Source organism: Plectropomus leopardus, chromosome 16 (assembly GCF_008729295.1).
Source record: "Plectropomus leopardus isolate mb chromosome 16, YSFRI_Pleo_2.0, whole genome shotgun sequence".
Classification (NCBI taxonomy): Eukaryota; Metazoa; Chordata; class Actinopteri; order Perciformes; family Serranidae; genus Plectropomus; species Plectropomus leopardus.
The window spans coordinates 5,539,636-5,565,375 of NC_056478.1; the positions used below are offsets into that span (position 1 = coordinate 5,539,636).

The window sequence follows — 25,740 nt, forward strand, 5'->3', positions numbered from 1 at the left end:
AGGAAGGAGGAGAAGGAGGGGCAGGACCAGCAGCCTCCGGGGCTGGCGGCCCATCGTTCTTGTCACAGCTGGGAGGGGAGGATGGGAGGAGGAGGAGGAGGAGGGGGGATGGAGAGGGAGGAGGTAATCCAATGAGACACAGAGAGGAGAGGCAGTGCGAGGGCAACGCCTCACAGCACCGGGAATCTCTCTCTATCTCCATCTCTCTCTCTCTCTCTCTCTCTCTCTCTTTTTCCCCCTCCTCTGTCTCTGAAGCGTAAAAAAACCACAGGACTCTTCATCTCTCATTCAGTCTCCTCTGTATGTGGCTGAGAGCTGCTGCCACATTTTTAAACCTCTCTTTTCTCCCCACATTCCAGTTTCTCCTAATTCAGCTTCTCCACCTGCTGAAGGATGAATTGATGACCACAAATTGGGATTATATTTTTCCTGCAGCATCTTTTTCCGGAGTCATCTTTGTGCTCACAGCTGCTGGCACTGTACACTGGCTGCTTGTGGGGAAATAGGTTAGTGTGCCTGTTTGGTGCCGGGCAGCAGAGGTGATTGAATGTGTTGTGTACGGAGGAGGTGAAGAAGAGGGGGATGCCTTCCTGGCGGTAGCGCTCTGCAGGAGAAGGTGACTGGGGATGCTGGCGCTGAACTCCGACCTTTAGCGAAAGTGTCGGCGAGGATATTCAGGACAAACAAAGGAAGAAGCAACAAATAGGGACGCTTTTTTCTCTCCATTTTTTGTAGTCGTGGAGCAGGGCTGACCTGTGTGTCTGCTGTGACATCATGGACATCAACCTTCAGTCCCACCGGTTTTACTTCCCCCAGATCTACTGTGCTGAACCGGGGGCGCAGCCGCAGCTCACTGAGTTCAAAGTCAGGTAGGCATGAAGGGTGGGAAAGGCGTTTTAGGATCTGAATGGTGGAGACACCCAGCTGTGATGTCACCATTTGCTTTTGTCTGAATCAGGTGCCTTTCAGATCCACCCAAAATGAAGCATCATGATCGCCTTTTGCATAAGACCCCCAGCTGCCGCTGCTGCACATGAAGCGTTTCAGTGTACGATGAGTGCTGCTGTGAGCCGCTGCTTGCCCTTGCAGGGGGATGGGGCTGCATGCTAATGTGTTAGCTAGCTGTGCAGAAAAGTGTTATGCTCCTGGGAGAAGCAGAGGGCATTGATGGCCTGTGGAGGAGCTTGCCAAGTTTGGACAGAGGCGGTGACAGTGCCGCAGTTGTGTTACATTTGCCACCCTGGGCCCCGCGGCCGCTGTAGCCCTCTTGTCTGCTGCCTCTGTGGCTCTTTTGTTCTCTGCCTCTCTCTTTCTTTTTCTCCAATCAACACCCAAAGTGCTCAGAGTGGCTTGTTGCGTCCACGGCCGACGCCTGCTCGTCATGGTCGCAGAGCGCGCAAAGACGCATGCTCAGAAATGCAACAGCTTCCCTGCTCTTTGTCTGGTTGAGATGTGAGTGCTGGATGGAGCTGTTGCATTCAGGGGTGCAAAAAGTGTGTGACATCCATATTCGATTATCACGCGGCTCCTTTTGCACCATCTGTCCACGCATACATCACCATCCATCCATCCGTCTTCACGTTTTGAGATACCCTTGTAATCTTGTGTGAGATCCGTTTGACGATGCCTCCTCTAACAGCTCTGATTAGTGCAGCTTTAAGGGACTCAGCCAGAGTTTTGCCTCGCTAAGCAGCTTTGAGTTTGGCCTGTGCTGCGGGCTCGAGCAGCTTTACAGGGCTACAGCGTGTCACTATCACGGTCTGGCCGAACTCCTCGGTTGCTCTACGGGAGTCTGAGGGCGTTCACAGCTGGGCCGCATCTTAGGGAGAGAGAGCGAAAGAAAGTGAGGCTGTAGTTTTCCTACTGTCTGTTCATTTTTGTTATCCTGGAGCAGCTCAAATACCAACGCTTGGTCAGTAGCCCGACATGTCAAAACATGACAGACTAAGTACCCTTTCAGCCTCAGGGACAGCTTATCAATTTACACGTGTTCTACGCTATACCAACATATTGATTCTCTCAATACTGTTTTTATTTTGAAGTTAGCATCATTAGGATCCTTGTCAAAAAAGGGGATTACTTTCTCTCTTCTAGGTCATACCTATTTGTATTTAAAAAGCAAAACTTTCTGTTGTCGTGAACACATCTAATACCTGTACTCTCTGCTTTTGTCTTGAAACTAACTCTTTTAGTTTCACTTTCACACCCTGACAGCAATAAGAAAACGACAAACTCATCTCCCAGCCTTTTCGTTTATTGCTGGGGGCTGATACAGACCCCTAATTCTACTATGAAGAGAACTGCAGATTGTGTGTGACTAGTTTAAAGGGATAGTTCATCCAGAAATGAAAAGTCAGTCATTATCTACTCACCCTCATGCTGATGAAAGGTTGGGTCAAGTCTTATAGTCCACAACACACTTACTTTCATGGAGAAAATGCATGATACTCATCTCCCAAAAAATTGAAGTAAGTGGTGACCAGGATTTATTTACTGACTCCAGAGTTTGGGGGCCTTGACAGCAAAGTTTGTCTCCTCAGTGTTTCAGCTATGTTTTTGGGATGAAAAGGAGTGATTTATCAGCGGACCTCAATGACCGCGATGGGATATATGGCTGTAAAAGGGTCAGAGAGGTAGGAGGGAGCCAGCCCATTCAAAACTTTATAAACAAACACACAAACAAGGCTAAAAACATGACGCCAGTGTTGTTTTTCACAACAACTTGGCACACTGGGGTTTCAAGACATTTGGTTTGCTTCGGACGACCAGTATGGAGACATTTTGTTGTTTTATTTGGTATTTATTTAACGTTTGAAATGTAGTCACCATTTGTTTCAGTTGTTTGGGAAATGAGTGCGCCTTTTCGCCGTGAAAATTTGGCAGTGTTTGGTGGACTATAGACTTTCCATCGCCACAAGGGTGAGTAGATAATGACTAAATTTTCATTTTTGGAAAGTAGACAATCTGCTTCATGTTTGCACTGACGCGTGGATGCAAAGTGCACATGACTCTTCATGTCGGGTGTTTTTAGGGAATGTTAGTATGGACGAAGGATAATCCTGAAATGGTGCTAAAACATGTGCACAGTGATGACTTTTGTTTTAAAATGCCACACATGTTTTTTAACAATTCATACCTGCTGTTAGTAACCCAGGTTAGTACTTCACTCTGCAGCCAGAACTGTTAATAAAAAGAGTTTCAAGCCTTACAAACAAGTTAGCATGTTCGATCCCCTGCGGTCTCACCTCAGTGTCCTTCTGTCAAACGTCCACGTCAGCAAACATCAGGAAATGTCAGCAAATATCAGCGTTTGATGTGTTCATATAAACTGCAGCCTTAATGAAAAAAAAAAACACTACAGTCTCGCACATTTCTGGCTCACACCTCTCCTCTCCTTCTGGAAGAGGGGCTCGTGAAGGAAGCGCACCAACACACACCAACACACACACAAACCCTGCGTGCATTTGCAGAGATTAAAGAGGTTTAAAGTGCAATGTGTTTTCACAAAACAAATTCAGGCCTCTAAGCAATATTAATGTTTCACAAATCAGATTTTATGCAATGAATACTCACTTGAAAAATGTGCATAAATAAAGAGACTGCTGTATCTATTTCTAAGCAGATTAAGCACATCGTTTCTCAGGTAGTTAAAGTTAGTTCAGCTCACTGTACAGAGCTGCATCAGTAACCATATTATTAGCAAGGTGAGCTCATTAGAGCTGAGTGAGAGGGAAGAAGACGGAGAGAGATCGGAGATATAAAAATAAGAAATCAAGAGCAACAGAGAGGGGATAGAGAGGGAGAGGAAATGAGAGAAAATACGAGACCAGGAGGGAGAGGCAGAGAGGGGGGATGGTGAGAAAAAGAAAAGCTAAGCAAAAGGAGAGATTGTAAATGTGAGAGGGAAACGGTCAGATGGATGGAGGAGGAATTAGAGGAGAAAGGAGGAGCAGGCGTCTTTGTGGAGAAAGAGTATGTTAGATGATGGTTTCTGTTGGGGGTTTTTAGGTGTGGCAGACGCTTTGTGAGGGATGCTGGGATATTAGCTCCAGCCTGGGAGCCATGGTGACCGAAGTATATAGCCAGATAACCATGACAACCAGTGCTGGCCAATCCATGGGAGCGTGTGCGGTACATGTATGCACAGAAACGCACAAACACGTACAGGGAGAGACCTTCTGCTTCAGTGAGCGCCGAGCAGAAACCACGCCTTCTGGTGTTTTTGTGTTTTCTTCACTCTGAAGATTCAGCCCAATGATTTTTATTCAGAAAAGCTTTATAAATGATTTCATAATCCATTAATCTCAGCTGTTTTTTTCAGCGAGGAAAGTGGCCATTTTTATTAGCTTCAGAGAATGATAAAAATGATAAAAATATTTCAAATTAGGATTAACAAAAGAGATATAACCTGTTGGTGTGAGATCATTTTAATCACCGCTTACTATGACTGCTAAAGTTAGCTATTCACCAATAGCTATTGGCAACCACACAATCATCTTGTGCTGGTACTTCAATACGCAATAACAGTACATAACTGAAGCAACGTAATTATGGCTGGTTTAACTGCTAGGCCTATAGAGGGAAAAAAGCAATTAAAAATCAAGCATGACCCCAGGAGGTAAAAGCTTTTTCATTCTGTTGTCAACAGACACTGTTCTCAAGAGGAAAAACAACTGCACACATTATTAAATATTTAAATGGACCTGTGTTATGTTACATAACATGGATTTTGTGTGTGTGAATTATGACTTTCATTTATTAAAAGGGAAAGGTAGAAGTAAACCTCTTTCCCACCAAAATTGGCGTGTGCATGCAGGTTTTTCAAACACGGGTACACTTGTTAAATATCGGCAAAAGACTGCATTTCCACTGCCAGTGAACCAACCTCTGCATCACAGGAGCGTGCCTTTCTGTCAGCTTTTGTGTGTGTGTGGGGGGGTTGTTTTGTTGGTGTGTCCGTCGGACGTCACAGACAGGCAGGAGAACAGGTGAACACCAGATTAAGGGAAGGAACAGAGGTCTTTGAAAACTTTTCAAGGCTTTCATCTCTTTATATATCTCTTACTTATTCAGTCTCTCTTTCAAACTCACTGTGGATGTATTTGGATGTGTGTTTTAACGCTGCTTAGGAGGAGACGGGAGGTAATTAATGGCAGCGCGTCATTGCATCTTGCTGGTTAAGGAACGGAAATTAGCGCTGTCACCCTTGTGTTGTATTCCCGTCAATGCTGATGGGAGCTGGAGTTGATAAAAACCTCTGTCTACTGCAGGGTCATTTGACCGTGGTGTGACTACCGATTGTATCATTGTATTAAAAAGCCAGATGTTAGTGAGTTTTCTATGCCTTGGAAATTGTGTCTGAAAGTCTCCATACTGCTCGTCTGAAGTAATCCAAGTGTTCTGAAGCTCCAATGTGCCAAGTTGTTTTGAAAAACACCATTGATGTTGTTTTTAGCCTTTTTGTAGTCTGTAGCCTTTAGCTCCTACTGTTGGAGCCGCATGCATTTATGCAAGAGACCAGCGAGAGCTCGCGGTATCTGCATGCTCGCGTTAACATGCTACCAGGAACCTCGCACACACAGTAGTTTTAAATCTGACAAAGGGACTTGTTGCTTGCTGCTAACTCCTCAAGTCTGTCTCTGTGTTTTCGGGAAAGCTTCTGGGAGCTCTCGTTGGTGTTGCGTTAGCGTGAATGCGGCTTCCACACTAAGAGAGTTGTTTTGTAGACTTTAAAACTTCTCCCAGCTGTCCATCAGCGCGAGGGTGAGTAGATGATGACTGAATTTTCGTTTTTGGGTGAACTGTCCTTTTAAATCCACTTTGGATTCTCTTACCCCCGCTCTTGTCAAAAATTGGATTTCAGTTGTTCTTGCTAATTCTCCCCCTCAGCTCACGCACTTCTTACTCACCTTGAAAGCCTTTTTACGTAAATCCCAGAGCTGCTGTAATGTACATTATTGCTTGAGGATTATTTCTGGGGATGATGGAAGGGCTCTCTATGTTTCCCAGAGGAGACTAAACGTCCGTATTATTCCCTCGGCGCACTGCGCCCTGACAGATTAGAGACGGACTCCACCGCACGTGCATGTCAAACATAAGAAAGCCCTGCTGGAAATTTGTGAAACATTTTGGGTCACTGAATCCACTGACGGATGATTTGCGGCACAAATAGGAACCACATGTCGAGGATGAAACTGTGCGGTTTCACTAGAGGACGAGTCGGCCAATTACAGATGAGTGAGACTATGAGGTAGTCTGCGACGGAGAGCACTTAACCTAATGGCCTTCAGCGAACGTTCGACTGTAAAATGGATCACATGTAAACACGACTACGCTGAGTGTGTGTGTGTGTGTGTGTTTTTGTTTGTGTGTGAGGCTCTGCAGTAAGTAGCAGCAGTTAAATGGCATCATGGGGGAGAGTGAGCGCAGCCTCGGGGCATCTCCACAGCTTCCTCCCTTCACTCTCACCTTCTTTTCTTGCAGCGATGAGGACGATCTGGATCTGATGCTCCAGCTATGCTCTCACCTCCAGCCTTTACTCTGCTGGGAAAACTCTTCCCCTCTGCCAAATGGAGACGCATGCATTTTTAAAGCCACCCCCGCTCTCTGCTCTGCTCCCTATCTTCTGTATCTCTCTGCCTCCCCGATTTATCTTCCTGCCTCTGTCTTAATTTGTCATCTTCCTCTTCGTAGCCCCTCGATTTTTCTCTCTGTCCCTCGTTTCCTCCTCTCAGCATGGGGTCCAGGCGCCTCTGCCAAACCATTCGATTCGTCGGCTCATGCATGAGTTGATTGGAAGAATGATTGACCTTCCTACATGCCTGCACACACTCAGCAAAGTTTGATCCCTCTAATATGTTTACGGTAGCGCGTAGCTCCAGTTGGAGGTAAACGAGGACGGCCCGAGGCGCTAGACTCTGTATTAAAACATTCCAGCAAACGCTCATTAAGCTCAGATCAAGATTCCCACGAACAACAAACCAGACAGGAATGTCTGACTCCTTGCTGGGCTCGAAGCCTTTAATGCCACACATCAAACAGAAATAAAACGGCCTTCAAAGGTCCAGAGTTTAGGATTTAGGGGCTTCTATTGGTAGAAATGGAACATAATATTCATAACATGTTTTCATTAGTTTTTAATCACCTGAAACTAAGACTCATACCTTAGAACGAGCTGTTCGTCTACATTCAGAGTCCGCTGGACAAATCAAACACTGGCTCCAGACAGGGCCATTGATGTTTTCACTTTTTCACGTCGTCCATCGTAGTTTTCTCAAACGTTGGCACTGTTTCAGCTCTGTAACTCACCGTTCAATGCCACCAAACCCTGCACACACTCGACCTTCAGAGGAATAGTTTGACATTTTTGGAAACATACTTATTTGATTTCTTAACTATTAAACAAAATGAATTCAGTTAAAGAATTTAAGTCAAAGATATAAGACATAAAATTAAATTTGGTTCTTCTCATTTTATGTAAGATATTGATATTGACCTGCTCTGTGCTGCAGGTCACAGCTACTTTTGTGGTGAGCCGGGGGCAGCTCACATGTTTGCGTTTTGGTGCTGGACACTCAGACACAGAAATGGCCCAACTCAGTCAATAAAGCCGTCAATAACCGTTGGGTAAAATGATGATTCCTGTCACTGTGTGTGTGTGTGTGACAGGCACAGCAGCAGGATCACAAACACTGAAATAGCATTCATCCTCTGCAAAAACAAACAAACAAAAAATTAATTCCTAAATTGAAAAACAAATACCTTCCCAATTAAAAAATACTCCAGGAGCTGAATATTTGGGTTCAGCCCCACCGACTTCTAGCTGTAGCTTCATATTTAAAGGAAAAACATGTGAGTGGCTTTGTCCGCCTCATCTAACTCACAGCAAGAAAGCCAATAAGCGTTGTTTCCTAAAACGTGGAATTATACCTTTAGGGTGATGTTGATGCACCTGCAGGATTCAGATCTCATCTGCATCAAACCTCAGCTGCGTGCCAGGTTGCTCCTAGTTCACCGCAGATTAACTTGTTTGTTTAGGGCCGCAGTCAACTCATCAGGATCTATTGACCATGTGTTGTCTGTGCCGATGATGCGTCTGTTATGTCAGAGGATTTGGCCGTCTTTGCAGAGACATAAAGGACCATCCGAAGTCTAAATCCTCCGCCGCTGAGTCTCTCAGTTATTTTCCACTCTCTTCTGTCTCTCTGATCTAAGCCAAGCGGGGTCAGACAGCCCTCCTTTTAATTTTAATTGTTGTGCCTGGCGTCTTCTCTCAGTGATGAGTTAGGAGGGAACAAGACGATGTAAGGATGATATCCAAACCCAGCTTGCCAACTCCATTAGACCTTGTACCAGGCATTTCGCTGACGTGACACCCCTTTTATGAGGTTTTAGATTCTGTGCATGTGGCTCAAGACCATTAAAAAGTCCTCCTTCAATCCACTAACACGCCACTTAAACTCATATTAATCTTAAAGCGACATTATTGTATCCATCACACTCAGTAATACATGCATTTATTGGACATAACCCGTTGAAACCTGAGCAAATTGGCTTTCAAAACATGAGAAGACGGCAATGAGCAACAAACAAGGAAATGATCCAAAAATTTGCAAGGAATCAGTAAAAAGTACAAGAAAATTCCCTGATTTGGCTTTTGCTTTTATTCAGATAGGACAGTTCAAGTATGAAAGGGGCAGAGAGAAAGAGGATGACATGCAGTAAAGGGCCAAGACTGGAACCGAACCTGCGGCCGCTGCGGCAAGGACCCAGCCTCCGCACATGGGGCACCCGCTCCACTAACTGAACCACTGGGTGTCCCAGTGCCCCATGATCAAGTAATAATGATCATTTTAAATATAGTTTTTCCCTTGAACATTCACTTGATTTCTTTCAAAACATGGGAAGACGGCAGTGAAAGAAGAAATTATCCTAAAATTTGCAAGAAATTAGCAAAAAGTACAAGAAAGTTAGTAAAAAAAAAAAAAAAAAAAAAAAAAAAAAGAATAAATAAATTTTGAATTTTAAAAATTATAATAATTCTGTAACATAATAATGGCCATAATAATTTTGAATTTAAAAAATTATAATAATTCTGAAACGTTATAATGGCCTGAAATTCTGTTAAAAAAATAATTAAAATGAAAGAGCAAAATAAAACAAGGAAAAAGTGCTTCAAAATTATAGTTTTTCTATAAAATAATGTCAAATATGTAATTAGGATCATTTTAGAATATAATTTGTCCCTAATGTCGTTCTCTAAATCTACTAATTTCTTGCAGTTTGTGGAACATTTATGACTAAGTCGCCTTCTTCACGTTTTTGAAAGACATTGCACCAGTTTGCTCCGGTTAAAGGTTAAATTTCTTGTGAAAAGTGTCTGAAAACAAGAAAAGTGACGTCACTCCAGGTTTCAAAGAACCTGGTATCATATTAAACCTCCTGCCCTCCTCCAACAAGATCTCCCGCCGCTGTGCCGCTTTTTCAGAGTCTCAGCATTAGCGCTGCGGGTTGAGGAAACTCTTAAATGCTTTATGTGATCATGCGGCGCAGCAGTAAAAGAAACCTCATTCTTGTGCTCTCTCTTCGTCGGCTTTCAGCTGGAATTAAATCATAAATTCAAACTTGTTTTATGGCACTGCGACGTGGCGTTTTTCCTCCTCTGACCTCTGTGGACTGTCAGAGACGTTTAAGGCTTTATTAGTGGTTTGAAAAAAGAGCAACAAAACCCCCTAAAGCGAGGCAACACAAACAGTAGACGCAGCAAATGGTTAAAAATGTGCTTTACGGTCTGTGGAGTCTGTAGCGTCTGCCTCCGAGGCGTTGGGACAGTGTGGACAGCTCATGTAATATTCCATAGTGTTACATACGGATGCAAACGGCCGTGATAATACACAGCTGCACAGACGCGTATTGATGATGAGAGGATGAGACAGGATATTGTGTAGTAATGCTGCAGAGACAGCGGGGTCTGTAATTAAAGCGCAGGCCGTCTGACGGCTTATGTTGATGTTTTTTTTTCTTTTTTTATTCATCTCTCTCCGCTCATTCATGTTTTCTTCACAGCCATATTTTCTAGGCCAAGCGAATATTCCACTCCAGTTGTCATGCCAACAGATTAGCGTGCTCTTGCGTGGTCTCAGCAGTCTGCAATAGAGTGTAGTCTGTGTGTGTGTGTGCGTGTGTGCGTGTGCGTGTGCGTGTGCGTGTGCGTGCGTGCATGCACGTGGAAACCCGAGTGTGTGTGTGGCGTCTTCTCTGCAGGGTCTCCAGGCTCTGGCATGCATTCAAATATACTGAGTACAATCAAATGTCCACACACACACACACACACACACACACACAGACTGTTTGATTAGCATGCTTTTGACTTCACACATTGAGGTTTGCAGCATCAGAAGTAACCAAAGAAATTAATGTTTGCTCAAGCACATGACAACTACAAAAGTTTTAGAAGTCTTGAAGCCTGATGGTGTGTTGGAAAATTGGGCCAAATGCAAATATGTTTGCTGTTATGAAATAGTTTTATAAAAGCAAACATGTTTTTATATTTATCTTATCATTTATATTTATCTTGTAGATGGATTAATATATTTTTCCCACTTGTCCTGTCTATTTTGGGTAATTGTAAAGCCTGGAAGTGCTTGTGAGATGCTCAAAGACTCAGTTCAAGTCATTATTTGTCCCAGAGGGCAATTTGTGTCGCAGCAAGTATAAAAAAACAAAATCAAAACACATAAAGTGCAAACAATATGACACAGAAACAAACAACAGTTGACATTAATCTGTTCACAGGGTGACATGCATCAAAGCACATTCAAGCTCCACAGGAGCAGATTAAAAAGTGTCCACTGTAACTCCATAGGGCCTCAAATAATTCAGTGGGAGTTAAAAATGACAAACATCTCCTAAAAATGTAACCATTTATGTAGTAAACAGCATCTACAGGTAATGACAGTTACAATAATGCAGCATAAAGGCCAATGCTCCAATATAGCTCACATGCACAATATTCACTGTCACTGTCACAACAGCATCATCTATTTTTGGTATTTATTGCCTAATGATCTCTTTAAACACATTACGCATATGTATGCAGATTAACGAGATGGTGGGACATGATTTTGGTATCGGAAGTGCTCTGGTTTCTGTTTGTAGTTGACAAATCATGTTTAACTGACAGGTAAACAGACTGTATTTAGAGCAAAAGAGACAGAAAGCATCGGCCAAAATGTAATCTTGTAACACATGAGCTATCATCTGGTGACAAGTTCGCTTGATATTTACAAAAAATGTATGCATTCATATGCAGATATCTGCTGATTGAGATTAGCCGAAATGACCAGTGCACAAAGGGGGAGGTCTTGGATCGGATATCTGCTGGCTTCACCGAATCATCCCCAAAATAATGTCCCTCGCCCCCAGAGGCTTTATCGTCGTCAGACTGAAAGGCTCTGAGATTGGTTTCCTGATAGCACTGAATTCACTCAGAAAACATCATTAAAGGATTATGTGAATTAGCATCAAAACTGCTGCTTAAATGTCAGCGAGTCGAACAGGAAGTCACACTGACGTCTAGTTTCAAGTCTGTGGATTTTTCCACAGTGTTGACTTGAATTAAACGTGTCTACACGTCGCCATACTGTCTGTTAGACTGCAGCACCACAGTGTTTCAGGTAAATACTAATGTCTGCAGTTTAATATGCAGCAGGTACAAACTCAAGACCTACCTTTTTAGTCTGATTGAACTTTATTTATTTATTTACAGACTATTTATTTATCATATTAGTCTGCTTTACAGTTTTTAACATATATATTTATTTTATTTTTACTTGACCTTGCACAACCTCCATGGCCAAGCACACCAACATACAGCATCAAATGTACCTTAGACTCTCTTAGGGTTAAAAAAAACCTCCTTCAGCTCCCTCAGCTGCGGCTGCTGTGGCACAGCAGGCACAGTCCTCCTCATCATCCTCTCACAGCAGCAGGAGAGAGCACAGCCAAACTTTATAGCACCTTTAAAAACAGGAATCCAGTGTTGAAATCTGCAGGATAGGAGCTAGTTAGCTCAATAAAGGAGGTTTCATTGTGATGTGTTCAAGGTCGGCTCAGTAAAACGACAATCAGGCAAAGGTTAATAAACCGTCATCATTATGTGTTTAAATGTAACATCGAGAAAAAAGAAAGAATAGTATCGATGAAGACTTAAAAAGTCTCAACAATGGTATCATTGAAAATGAACAGTTCCCCTCTTGAGTAACATATTGAAAGGAAAAGTCTCTGTAGCTGTCAGTGGTCTGAAACAGTGCACAGTTTGGGAGATTGGCTGCACAATAGCCCCTAAAAATTTGGGCCAGAGAGATGATTTAAAAACTCTGGGTCCTCAGAGATGAAGCTTAAAAACTGCTGTTCTATTTTGGTCCTAATATGCAGTGTCATATCCAACAATAATAGCTGTTACTGAGTCACACTACAGCTTCTCCCATGAACCAGTGCTTTATAGTCAGTGTGGAGGACTGATGTCCGTCCTCTCCGTCAGGTCACAAGACTGTCTGTCCTTCACATTCACACAGCGAGCGAGTTTGATTTCCACACTTATAAAACTTGTAACCTCATTCAGCCGAGGCCAGTTATTTTTAGACTTTTTCTTTGCAACTTGAGCCGTTCAGTTTGTTTTATAACAGTTTGTATTCGAGCCGGCAGGCTGTGTGAAAGTCTGCTGTCAGTGCGCACCCATTTTTCTCTCCTCTGACTCTTCTGTCTCTTTTTACTCTCCCCGCTTCACCCCCCCCCAAACCACCACCACCAAAACCTCAAATACGCAAGCAAGCAAGCTGCTTATGTAACTGTCCTGCAAACGGCCTGACAGTTTACTTTCTTTGAGACCATTTTTCACAGATACATTCATAAACATGCTTCCACACATAAACATGAAGGGATTTAGGCCTCGGGACAGAAGCATGAGAATACACACTCTGTCACGCCATCCCCATTTCTCTCCTTCCCTCTATGAGAATAAATGTAACCTTTGAAAATGTAAAGAGTTTGTAACAATAAATTAAGATGTGTAGTGAGGATTTTAAATATCCTGAAGGGTAGAGCCTTTTTTAAATCTTTTTTTATTTACGTGTCAGATTCTTTACTCTTTATTTGCACCGTTAAGGTTTTAACCTCAGTAGGGACTTGGTAGGGACTGTTTGGTGCATTTCACACACTTTTCATTCTTCATTTTTTTGATAATTTTGGCCGTGTTGATGCATGTATAATACATTTTGGCAAGATTGTGTGTTTTTGTTTAATCTTGGAATTTCCAGCTCAGCTCCTACAGTATCTAAAATACACTGTGTATACAAATTTGTTACATTCATGCTGTTAAGTGCAAAAAAAAATGCGCCATTGAAACCCATTCAAACTGTAGTTTTTGATCCCACAGCCATCAAAGCATAAAAACATGTATTTTTTCTCGATTGGCTTTCTGGGCTTTTGCCATGATGTTATGTAATTTTTACTAATTTCTCCCTGATTAAGTCCTTTTTACCATATTGGACAAAATATGGTAAAAAGAAAATAGATTCCTAATATTCCTGTTTTTTTCCCCTCAGCAGAAATTTGATTTTGAGTCACTGGTTGGGAAATTTATTCAGTTGTACGCTCTGTGCTCCGAGAGTGTGGTGCAGAGAATAACTGAAGGGCATATATACAGTATATTCCAACAGCGCTCTGATTGAACGGTCCAAAAAATGTAAAATAAATACATGGCAGCAAATGCTGATATCCTGGCAGGCTGTCCTAAATGAATGTATGTGTGGGAAGCCCTGTTTATGGCAGCCCTGCCATTGCATGAAATGTTGATTTTTGACGCCTTACAAAGACATGATGAAGCAATGTTTTCCCTGCCTGCATGTCAACACTTAAAACAGAGTTTCTAAAAATCTTTACCCAAGAAGGAGTTTAACAGAAGTTTTCAATGACCTAAACACAGATTACATGTGGATGAAAGGCCAAAACACAGAAAAAGCTGTTTTTAAATATACTGGGGTACATGTTGACAAGGCTTAAGTAATTTCATCTCTTCTTTCCTTTTAAAATTTCTAATTGTTGCTCCCTTGTTCTGCTGTAGCTACATTCAAGTATCCAGTATCAGTATGTACTTTATCTGTACTGATTTATACAGCGATATTACATCATAACTTAAAAGGACTTAAAGTGAAGTGTTGGGTCATTACACTAAGCGTTAAGTGTTATGAAAGTTTGTTAAGGATGATGTATAATTGAGGTTATGATTGAAACAGAAAAGCTTCTGCTAAAATAGTTAAACATTTTAGGAAACAGCTAATGTGCTGTATAAACTTTATTCATCTATAACCAGCACCTTTGCTGCCTGTTTTTACTCTAGTTCGAGTCGCCTTCATGGTTTTGTTTTGCATTTTTTCGTGTGCGGAGAATACATTTGCATATCAAAACTTTTTGATCATCTCACAAAGTTTCAGGAGAATACGCTGTCTGAACATTTTTTTGCAGAGCAAACAGGGCTGACATCCAACACAGCAGGCTCTAGTTTCACAGAAAGTGCAGCAGCAGCAGCAACTGGGACAAACTCTCTGTGTCAGAGCATCCTCCCTGAAGTAACGACTGACAGCACAGTGTTTGTTGGGAGACTCAGATGGGAGCTGAAATTAATGTCATTTAACCAAAGTGGCTTCTCATTATGCCAACTGGCCCCCGTGGTTGGATCGCAGTGTCGGTTTATCACGATTTATCCCATTTTCTCTGAAAGCTGAGATTTAGCTCGGGCTCATTGCTAATGTAGCTCTGCCCTGGCACGCTTATAAATGTTTAAGCTGTCAGCTGTTCTTCTTTCTGCTTTATGCAGCTTTGATGTTTCGTGCAGATGATGCTCACATGCACAGAAACACACGCACGCACAAGAAGTTTCATTGTGCACCCTTTTTGTTGGCCAGTTTGCAGGCGGTGGATTCTCCGTCTTTTTCCTCCTGACTTAGAAAACAGAGAGCGTTTTGTTAAGACAAAAAGACAAACAATTTGTGGTGACGATTGTTCTGCCAGCGAACTCTCGGGATTTGGCGGCTCTCTCTCAGCAGCTGGCTGCGGGACACAAAGACACTTTTTATGACATGCCCTCCTCCTCTTTAACTGAACCACAAATCCAAAAAAAATCTTTAATACTTCAAGCTTTACAGTGATAACAGAGAGTGAATCAGCAACAGTAATGGACAAAAATAAAGACGTTTGACATCCTAAATTAATTTACTTGTTATTCACTTGTAGAGACTTAATGTGCTGAACTCAAACTCAAAGACTGCTGAACCACCAGAACAAACAGTGACATTATCATGAATGTTGGAGCTAAATCTTATAGTCTGGAAATGGTATTGGAGCTGCTCTGTTAATCTCAAGGTCACTGCTGCAGCGTGTAATGGTTGCATCGAGGCAAAGTGAATGAGATTGTTGTTTTTTGTATATGAGAAGCAACAAATCATAGAGGAGGATGCAATATTTGGTTTGCAAAAGACTTTTGTTTGCCAGTTTTGACATCTTGGATTTAAATCCAACTTCACGGATCACACAGAGACACACATTTTATTGCAGAACTAGAAAAATGCACCGAGTGCAGATGTCCGCGGGGCCACCCGAGGTGATCACAGCAGGCGATAAATCGAGACAGTTATTGTAATTCCAGCAGACATGCCACTGTGTTTCAGAGGCGTCCCAGAAACTAATAAAAATACACGCCTCGTCTGTCTGACAGAGCTGCAGCGTGTTGCACTGAGCAGATCAATTTCTCCAGCTTGTATGTTAGACATGGGAACAATGTTATCATGAGGATGAATGTATTATTATTAACGTAACCCTTTAAAACCTTTTTTTGTGTTTTCTTGTGCTGCCTTCTGATGCAACTCACAAGTTATTTAACCACTCGAAATGTTTGCAGATTGGTTTAATTTCTGTCAAAAACATGGTGGAAAAAACAATGTCCCACAAATAGTAAGAAATTAGAAAAAAAATTGACAAAGAAAATGACCGAAAATTAGTTCCAAAAATCAAAAACTAGGTAAAAATGTCCAGGAAAATATAATTATTTTCATTGCAATTGTATATTTAAAATTATGTTACGAAGAAAAAAAACTTACACATATATATTTTTAGTTTTCTGGCCATTTTCTTGCCTGTTTTTTTTTTTTTTATTATTATTATTTAGGTTATTTTCTTGTAACTTTTTACTAATTTGTTGCTATTATTTGGGAGAAGGCAACTTGGAGGGACAGTACACCCATTTGCATTGTCCCTCCCAGTTGCCTTGGTCAAAAAAAAACCAAAAAAAACATATTTGAAAAACACACAACATATTTGGTCCGGTAGTTTGTTTGTGTGTGTTCATGTGTGTCTGTTTGCAGCTAATCTCGTAAATGCGTGACCTCCTGCAGGATCACACCTGGCAGAGATAACAGTTAGAGCTGTGATTTCTCTCTCTGTTTGACCGACAACCAAAATTACACGCAACAGTCTTCTGCACTAATGACTGGGTGCAGTCAAGTATGCAAATGTGCCACTTTTCTACACTTGTGGCTCAGAATATAGAGACTATATATCAAGTTTGGAGTTTTTAGAGGTGTTGTGTTTCCATATTTACACTTTACTACACTATAATTCAAATATCTGTTTTTTTTCCTCTGGTCTTTCAGCTCCTTCTGGCTTTTATTATGGTGCATTTATGTTTGTAGTCGCATGTACTCATATTTAGCTGTCAGCTGTGTAGAGTTACAGGCTGTTTTTCGTGATATAGTGTCACTTCAGGGCGAGTTGGCTCTGTGTCACTCTGATTTTCATCTTGTTTTCACTGTTTCTGTCTCTTTTCATCGGTGGTGCGTCATCAGGAGGTTTACTCTGTATTAACCTTGTTCCGGCTTCAGCAGCATCACTGGATGGGCTAATCCATCAAATCAGTTTAGGACATTTTTATCTCCTAATGACGGCCACTGCTGCCCGCTGGCAGGTTTCCACTCAGGGACAATATTGTCAGTTAGTTTGTTTGCTCGATTGTGTTCAGATTTTACAAAATATTATATCGTCTCTGTCATAGTAAACTGCCAACATCAGGAGTTAGTTTGAAGCAGGTGGTCGATGATGATTAATGAAATATTCTATTACCGGATGTTAGTGTGGCTACCAGTTTCTTTATTATGAACTGTTTGCATCTTTTTATGTCCTTAACATTTAGTCTCTTTCGCATATAAGTTTTTTTTTGGTTCTTAAAGAGTTTTTTAACCTGTGTGTATTTATTTTGGAGGACAGGAAGTTGCAGTACAAAAAGAAGGAAAAAGTGCATGCAAAATATCTTTTTTTTTTAACATGGCAAATTTTCACCAGCAGAATGTTTTATCTACAATATCATCACTGCCAGAAGAGAAAACCCCAAATATCACGGTATCAGTCACACACTGTTGGTTTCTGTGGTTTCAGAGTGTCAACAAATGAGCTTCCCAGACACCAAGTGTGTCGCTTTTGCTGTGCATGAAACTGAAATGCACGATACTACAACCTTTGCGCTCCAATCCAGGTGTTGCCAAATGGCCAAAGTTTACACACTGCGGAAACTGGTGAATTTAAAAAAACGCTGTATACAACTGATGTAAAATGAAGAGACTGATTATGTTGCCTTGTCAAAAATCACCTCTGCTTTGGCAATCAGGTCTCAACCCAAACTCACCAAATACAGACGCTTAGTCAGTGGACTTCTGTGTCGGGTCCAACGCACTGAGAGACCCTTTAGACTCGATATGTGACTCATCGGGCAGCTACACATTTTGACACTACAAGCAATTAAAATAGTAGAAAGACTGAGAAGTTTGACAAGGGAAGGAGTGAATGAGTCAAACAAACTCCAGACTTTCCCCTGGGAGACAGCCGTCTGTGTCCTGTTATACAATATTGCCATATTGGATATCGGCAAAAAAATCCAACATTGTGCATCCCTCACATAAATTGCCGTCCTGCAACGTCAACAACAGATGCAGGAGAATACTTACCATGTTATATTTTGACCAAATGCCAATATTTGGGGAGTTGGGGTGGGAATGTGTTACCAAAAATAACACAAGAGGGTTACCTCAGGTGTCATAGTTTGACGTGTTGGGTCACTGAGTGTCAGTGGTGATAAGTTGACTTTGTTTACCATTACGGCCGTCATTCACCCAAACTGTAGGATCGATGAACAATATGAATCTGCACTGGGAGTGTGTACACAAATTTGCATGCTGCGACGTGTGTGTCTGTGCGCTTCTATTTCGGGCACATCCTTCTTTGTTGTTAGCGCACCGCTGCCTTGAGCGCGGAGGCCTTGGAAAGTGGAGCAGCACAATGGCTTTGATGTTGTGATGTCTGCGGGGTGGTGTAAGAGCTGCCGCGTGGACGGAGACCGAGTCGTACACACGGCCCTCTGACAGCACAGATTAGTGTAACAAGCAGACGAGCACTGACACGTGCACACACTCACAGCTACGCACACACACACATACACACACTGGCAGCGCAAATGAGAGAATTGAGTGACAGTAAATACACTTTTCTTCATAATGTTACAGCTACAACTGACTCAGAGCTGCTGATATTAAGAGTTTAGCTCCGTGCTAACTGATTCGCCCCTTGGCTGCTGCTGATTCACCGCAAAACACACCGAAAAATGAATGAAAACTGTTCAGAAACATTCGCTCTCACTTTCAATTATATTTTAAGTGGATAAGTACTTTATTTCCTCCTTGCACAATAACGATAAATTACACGTAAATGTGAAAATTTCCACCGTTGCTTCATTGCAAAATTCCATTACCAAGCAGTAATTTGGCTAAATTTAAATTCCTTCTTTTGGCAATTCATCAGCAGGAGAGAGGATCAAAGTGCTAATTATGTTTCATGCTTCAGGAGTTTTTTTTTCTCTCCTTCTACCTGGATTTCCACTGTCAGTCTAAAGCGTATCCGTCTCCTTCGATAGCTCCTGGTTGTGCCGTTCATCTCAGATCAGAGGAGTGACACTCGCAGAGTAAATTTAGTGCAGGCAGACAGGAAATGTGGCAGCAGAAACAGAGAGAGGAACGAAACACTTTGACGATTTGCAGCCGCCAGTTAGAGTGCAGCGCGAGTGTGAGTGGTGCAGGTGTGAGCAGACTGATGAAGGAACTGCTAAACACTTGTGAAATGCTTGCATAATGAAGATTTTAGGGAATTAATGAGCTTTATTTTGTGTGTGTGTGTGTGTGTGTGAGAGAGAGGAGAAATGAGAAAAACCAACAACAGTGGAAGGAGTTTGGGCGAAACAGGCATCCTATTAACCCTGCGATGACCTGAGACACAAGGGAAAGCAATTTAATGGAGCTGCTGTGTGTGCAGTGTGTGTGTTTGCATGTGTGTGTTTGCATGAGTGTGTTTGTAAGTGTGTGCACTGGTTTAAAAGAGGGGAGATGAAAAAGAAAACAGGGTGCACTTGAGCAGTAATTACTCTTTTCAGCCCTGCAAACATGCGGCAGTGAGGATGAATAATTCATGTGTTTATCATTAGACCCTCATTAATGTGACCTCCGACAGACACACTGACCTATTAGCTTCACAGGTTTGATGCTGTGAAGCCAGTGCAAAGCATATTAGTAATAATGGTATAATATTATCAAGTGCTAAAGTCATTTAAGCTACAAATCACAGTGTTCGGGGCACTCTGGGATGTTTGTGAAAAGTGTTTGGCTGAGTTTTTGTGCTGGATGTGCTGCAGCCATGATTTACAGTACAGCGGGATGCATTTTTCTCGGTGTTTGTGTTGCATTCAGTGGCCTGCGGTGCAGTTTTCGCTGCATGCACCTTCAAGGTTATGTCGTGATGTTTAAAGTCATTGTTGGAAATCACATGCTATTCTTAGTTGTATGATGTTAAATGGAGTATGCAGAGCGCTCCAGCTGCATGGTGGGTATGTGGATGTTGTGTAGGCTACATGAGAAATGTCATTTCTGAGTATGTGACCTGAGCTTATGAAACAAACTCAACCGGCTAAAAATGCATTGTGTCTTTTGGTGGTGAACTGTGACACAGACTGCTAGTGGTGCTATTTGTCATCCCAAATTGTTTCGGTGTGAGTGTTCGAGTGTTGAAGAAATCGGTTGTCGAGATGTCTTTCTTCTCTTCAATATGATGGATTGATGATGATTAGATGATTAGATGGCAATTTTTCTTTCTAGAAATTATGACCTGGTTACTTGAGATAATCCACAGATCTGCTCATGGACGAGAGGCTCGCCACAGCGCGAGATTTCACTAATGGCGTCCTCCTCGGCTGAGTTCTCTGTTAGCTCGCTCAGTACTGCCAGGTGAGCACGCAGTAGATGCACGCTTCCTTCTGCAGGCTGATGCATTTGTTGGGTGTGGTTCAGCAGAAAAAACAAAGTTCCTCCATGAAGACCTACATGGATTATCTTGAATAATCGAGTCATGATTTCTGGAAAGAGCCAGCCACCAAAAACAATCTAGGCTGATAAATAGCTCCATACAGTAGGTAAAGAGGAAAAATAGGTATTTTTTATTTGAAAGCTCACATACTATATGTAGAGTACTGTAGAGAACATATTTAATCATTTTAATTTGCCTTAAAATATTGCTGGAAAATAATATATTGCATGAGAAGACACGTTGCTTAATGAGGGTTTACAAAGTAAGAGGTCCTTCCATGCTGACTCTGTCTTTGTACTTTTTAAATAATTCATTTTATCGGCAATCATTAATATAAAACGCAGATACAGATAATCTGCAAAATGCCAAATATCAGCCTCAGTAATAATTAATAATCTGCCATCCTCTAGTCTGTAGTGTGCAGTTTGTACCTCAACCATTGAGGGGTGAAGTTAGATTTAATGTAACACTTCATTTTCATGACTGTCATAGCTGAGCCAAAACGTGCATCATCATGCAAAATAGCTTTTTTTATGAGGACAGCGCTTCAGTAGTGACTGAGCGCCTTTTATTTTCACTTCCTGCTGCTCTGTGATTGGACGTCTCTGTGGAAATGACTCGATGGGAGACGATTCCTGAGCAGCTCTCTGAGATTTCTCTGTCTGTCCCTGTCAGCTCCAATTTGCTGAAGCACCGACGTGAACAGGCCAAGGAGGACGATGGCATTTAAAGAGTGTGTGTGTGTGTGTGTGTGTGTGTGTCTGTGCGCGCACGTGTGCGTGCATGTGTGTGCTGTCAAGGTACATTCAGAAGCATGTGATTTATTCATGTCCTGCGCAGCAATTTTTAATTTTTCAACGGGTGTGGCGCATGGAGCGATTTTCACTACGTTCCTGCATTTGTGTGCATGTGCATTTATGACTGTGTGTGTTTGTGTGTGTTTGTGTGTGTGCGTCCCACAACTGTCAGTCAGAAAATCTTGTTTTGTTGTTGCCTCAGCTCCTTCACAGCTCCTCTCTCTCGCCCTCTTTTCTCCCTCACCACTCCATCTCCACCTCCCCGTGCCCTCAGTTTTTTCCTGCTCGAGTCTCTTTTAGCACAAGAACCTCATTTATTCATGCTCCTGGGCCCTCGATGCCATTTTCAGCTGGTTGCCAAGAACTTCTTTTTAAAAATTAACAGAGTCGACAAGTTAAAGAAGATAAATTAAACACATCGTTGCCCTGCTGGTGCTCGGGCTGATTTCAAGTGTGTGCACATTGAAACCGTTAATGCAAGATAACGTGTGTGTGTGGAAAGAGTAAGACTCAACCTGGGAAGAAGTTATTTATAACTGCGACTTAAAATGCAGCAGAGGAGTATTATGTGGAGCTTTTTTTTTCTTTTGTAGTGTTGGTTGAATGGAGTCTGGTGCTACAAATTCCAGCTGCATCTTACCGCTCTCCTTTCAGTGTGCTTTGACGTGAAAGAGAAGGACAGCAGGTATTATTTTCTTTATTCGAGTGTAAGCGTGGTGCTTTCTTTTCATGAATACTATTATTACTTCTGCTACTACATTTCTTATCTTGCAGCTTTCAGTGATGCTACCTTTGCATTATGAAGTCATTTTTATACCAGAATAAAGTCATTTTTCTTGCAGTGGGACGACAAAATCTAATCTAAAAGAATAGTCTTACGTGATGGAAAACAGTTAACTGGCTATGTTCAGAATTTTAAAATTATGCTAACAGCGCCTCTAAAGCTTTAAAACAATGTGAGAAGAGTCTACAGCACTGCTGGTAGCTCTGTGAGGATTAGTGATGCTCAAATTGCGCGAATTGAAACTGCAAATATAAAATACACCTGATGGTAATTCCATTTATCGCAAAAAAAAGTTTTTACGCTCACATGAGGTGGTATTTCAGGTGATTCGAAAAAAAGCCATATTTCACCAATCTGTGATGGAAACACTTTTTGGCTTTTCTAGGTCACGTGATGCTGTGGCTTCTGCTCTTGTCAGTAGGAACTGGCTCCCTCATGATGCAGCAGGCACCACAAGAGCTGTTATTGCTTCACATAACTCTTCAGAAGTGAGCAGATCATGTGGAAATTCTGAACACAATTCCTCTGTGAAATCGTGGACGACCAGAAATCCCTCATACGGGGCTCGCCTTTACATTATCGCTCCATAGCACGCCCACGTCGCCTTCGACTGGAAATAATGACGGCAACTGCGGTGGCTGCAATAGAAATAAAACTGCTAATGTTTTGACATCCATCGCCATAATTCTTGGGATGTCATTGTGAGCGGAGAAGTCGCATAACATCACTCAATGGAAAAGCAGTCATTTCGCAATTGTGTTTTCAAAAATATCTTTTCAATTTTGCTCAAATCTGTGATGGAAACTCGCCTTGTGTCTAACCGTAGCTCTGACAGTTGTATTAATCTCTCGGCAGGAAGGCAAATAAGCATATTTCCCCAAATGTCAAACTATTCCATCTATAGTATCTCTTAAACATCCTCCTCATGATCAGGTATTTTGTCTTTTACTTTATGCTAAAACCACACATGAGCTGCTCTACAAGCCAAGACTTTTCCCTCTTTCTCCCTTTTTGCTCTCCTTCTCTTCTCTGACGCAGCTCTTTCACTCGGCCTCAGGGGTCGATCCACTAATTTTAGCTTGGCAAAGAGGCAAAGACACAGATGGGACTCTTCTTGTTAATCTCATTTGCAAGTCAAAACTGTTTCTCTGTTCCTCCCCTGTGTTTTCCCCTCCTCTTTGCTCCTGCACTTCCACCTTGATCTGCTCTTTTTCCTCTCCAGTCTGCAGCCACGCAGTGCATTTTGTCTGGCATGCTTTGTGAAAAAACACATGGAAAAGGTCATGAGACTCTGCACTCGCACTGTAGTGTACTGAAGTCTGTGTGAGAGTGTGTGTGTGTGTGTGTGTTGCAGTGAGGGACAGAGCAGTGAGCAGGAGCCTCAGTGGGCTGTAATAAATGCAGTCAGCAGGCAGACCAAACACTGGAGGACACACACACACACACACACACACACACACACACACCCCACGACTGCCTCTCATTAAGAACATCAACAGATGTCGGACAAGCGCTTGATTACATTTGGATTAGACAGTTAGTGTAACTCAGGATTAGGAGCCTGAGTTGTTGCCTTGTTCACTGTAATTATCTCACTTACGTCCTCAGACAAACACACGGCGGTCACTGCTGATGCAGGAAGACTGGACCGTAAAATCAATACTAAATCACTAAAAGACTTTAGTTGTCAACCTTGTATTTGTTAGAGTTCTGTCTTTTTTTATCAGCAAAACGGACTAAATTCAGACAAGAAGCAGAGAGTAAAATAAATGGTTTGATGAAGACTTAAATAAACTCGTGATTCCTTATTGTTCGATTGGTGATCAGTTATTTAAGAGCACCTGTCATGCTTATTTTCAGTTTCTGCTTGAACATTTTTATTGGCTCTAATGGTCACCTTTTATCTACGTTTTAGCACCTGTCCGTTGAAAATACAAAAAAGCCCGGTCTGCTGTGATAGATCAGCATTTCAGGGTCTTTCACATCTCTGTGTCTGTGGGCTGGTTTTCCATTAACCCTCAAATTGTGCAAACTGAATTTGCCAATATGATATGTGCCTAATGAAAAATTACAAAAAAACAACTCATTTATTGCAAAAAAAGGATTCTGTGCTTGTATGAGGTGGTATTTCAGGCGGTTGGAAAAAGCCATATTTTGCCAAACTGCAATGAAAAGACTTTTTTTGACTTTTATAGCTCACATGATGCAATTGGTGTGTGCTTATTGGTATGAACTGGCTCCCTCATGATGCAGCAGGAGCTACAAGAGCTGTTATTGCATCACATAACTCTTTAAAAGTTGAGCGGCTCATCTGGAAGTTTTGTGTCCATAATTCCTCTCCTCCCAGAAATCCTTCATACGAGGCCACTCTCAAGTATAGGGGGCTCGCCTTTCCATTATCACTGGAATACGCGCTTGCGTCACTTTAGATTGAAAATAACAATTGCTACTGCAGCATCTGCAACAGAAATAAACCCGCTGATGTTTTGAACATCCGTCGCCGTGCTTTGTGGAAAGTTATCGATGGATTTTTCCTTTAAACAGCTGATTCTTGAGTGAACATCGTTTCAAAAGTCAAAGTCATCTTTATTGTCAATTGTGACATGTTTGTTAGACTTACAGGAATTGAAATTGTGTTTCTCTCCATGCCCACTGTGCAAATAGAGAATAGAAAAACAAAGAGGAAAAAAAGGCTAAAAATATATATGTACATAAATTAAATAACCGTGCAATAGAAAGAAAGAAAATATAGACATGGTGTAAAAACATACCTACATACAAACATATGCTATGGACATGTAGACATATTCTCATGCGCACAACGTGGTGCAGTGTGGTGGTGCAAAAAGAAAAGGGCAGGTTTTCATATGAAGTAATGTTTTATGACGTCTGCTCAACGTTGTATATGACGGCTCGCCCTCAATGATTTTTCGAGTCTAAATAAAGAGAATAAATGTACAGTACAGCTGCAGAAACTGAGTTTATAGTGCAAGTAGTGCGATTATGAAACAAAAAGTTTCATAATTGCACAGTTGAACTGAAGAATTCGGAGCATAATTATCTCCTCTTTTCTGTCTGTTTTTCACATGCAGTGAGCAGAGTATCTGCCAGGCGCGGGCCTCCGTCATGGTCTACGATGACACCAGTAAGAAGTGGGTGCCCATCAAGCCTGGACAGCAGGGATTCAGCCGCATCAACATCTACCACAACACTGCCAACAACACCTTCAGAGTGGTGGGCGTCAAACTGCAGGACCAGCAGGTAACGAGCAGCAGATGACGACATGCGAGACGAGTGTAGAGTTATTTTCAGTCGTTTAGTCACCAGAGGGAGAGATTTCACCGAACTGTGGGAGGATTGCAGCATTCAGAACGCTCTATTTCGGATTGTTTTTTCAGATTGAGTTTTTCTTTTGAAGTAAAGACACACAGCCGGCGTCACGAGAGGAAAGTTTAATAAGAGAAAAAGGTGTTTAAAACAGACACAGGTGCATGAAACAAAGACGCTTTGTGCCTTAAGTTTGTCAGTCTTTGTGTGTGTTTGCATGAGCTGATGTGTTTTATCAAAGGTCTTTAGTATCATTAACTCGTCTGTCCGTCTGTCCAGAGGCGACGTCTCATTAGTACATTAGATTTGCACCTAATTAATGACCATTTTAGATACTATTTATGATCAGATTTTTTTCTTCTATAGCTATTGAATGCATTT

At 41.9% G+C, this 25,740-nt stretch overlaps 1 protein-coding gene across 1 annotated transcript; it reads left to right on the forward strand.

The window, feature by feature from the left end:
- The first annotated feature begins 727 nt into the window (after positions 1-727).
- On the forward strand, positions 728-25,311 carry evlb (Enah/Vasp-like b). The gene is made up of 2 exons (XM_042503907.1): positions 728-869; positions 25,125-25,311. Exons 1-2 carry the CDS (start codon positions 775-777, stop codon positions 25,309-25,311), a joined length of 282 nt encoding a protein of 93 aa, XP_042359841.1. The 5' UTR covers positions 728-774.
- The last annotated feature ends 429 nt before the right edge of the window (positions 25,312-25,740 follow it).

What these genes read in the sequence shown, in the direction of transcription:
- evlb (XM_042503907.1), top strand. Translation starts at nt 775, where the DNA reads ATGGACATCAACCTTCAGTCCCACCGGTTTTACTTCCCCCAGATCTAC. An exon ending in CTCACTGAGTTCAAAGTCAG is followed by an intron (nt 870 to 25,124) that starts GTAGGCATGAAG and finishes TTTCACATGCAG; the next exon opens with TGAGCAGAGTATCTGCCAGG.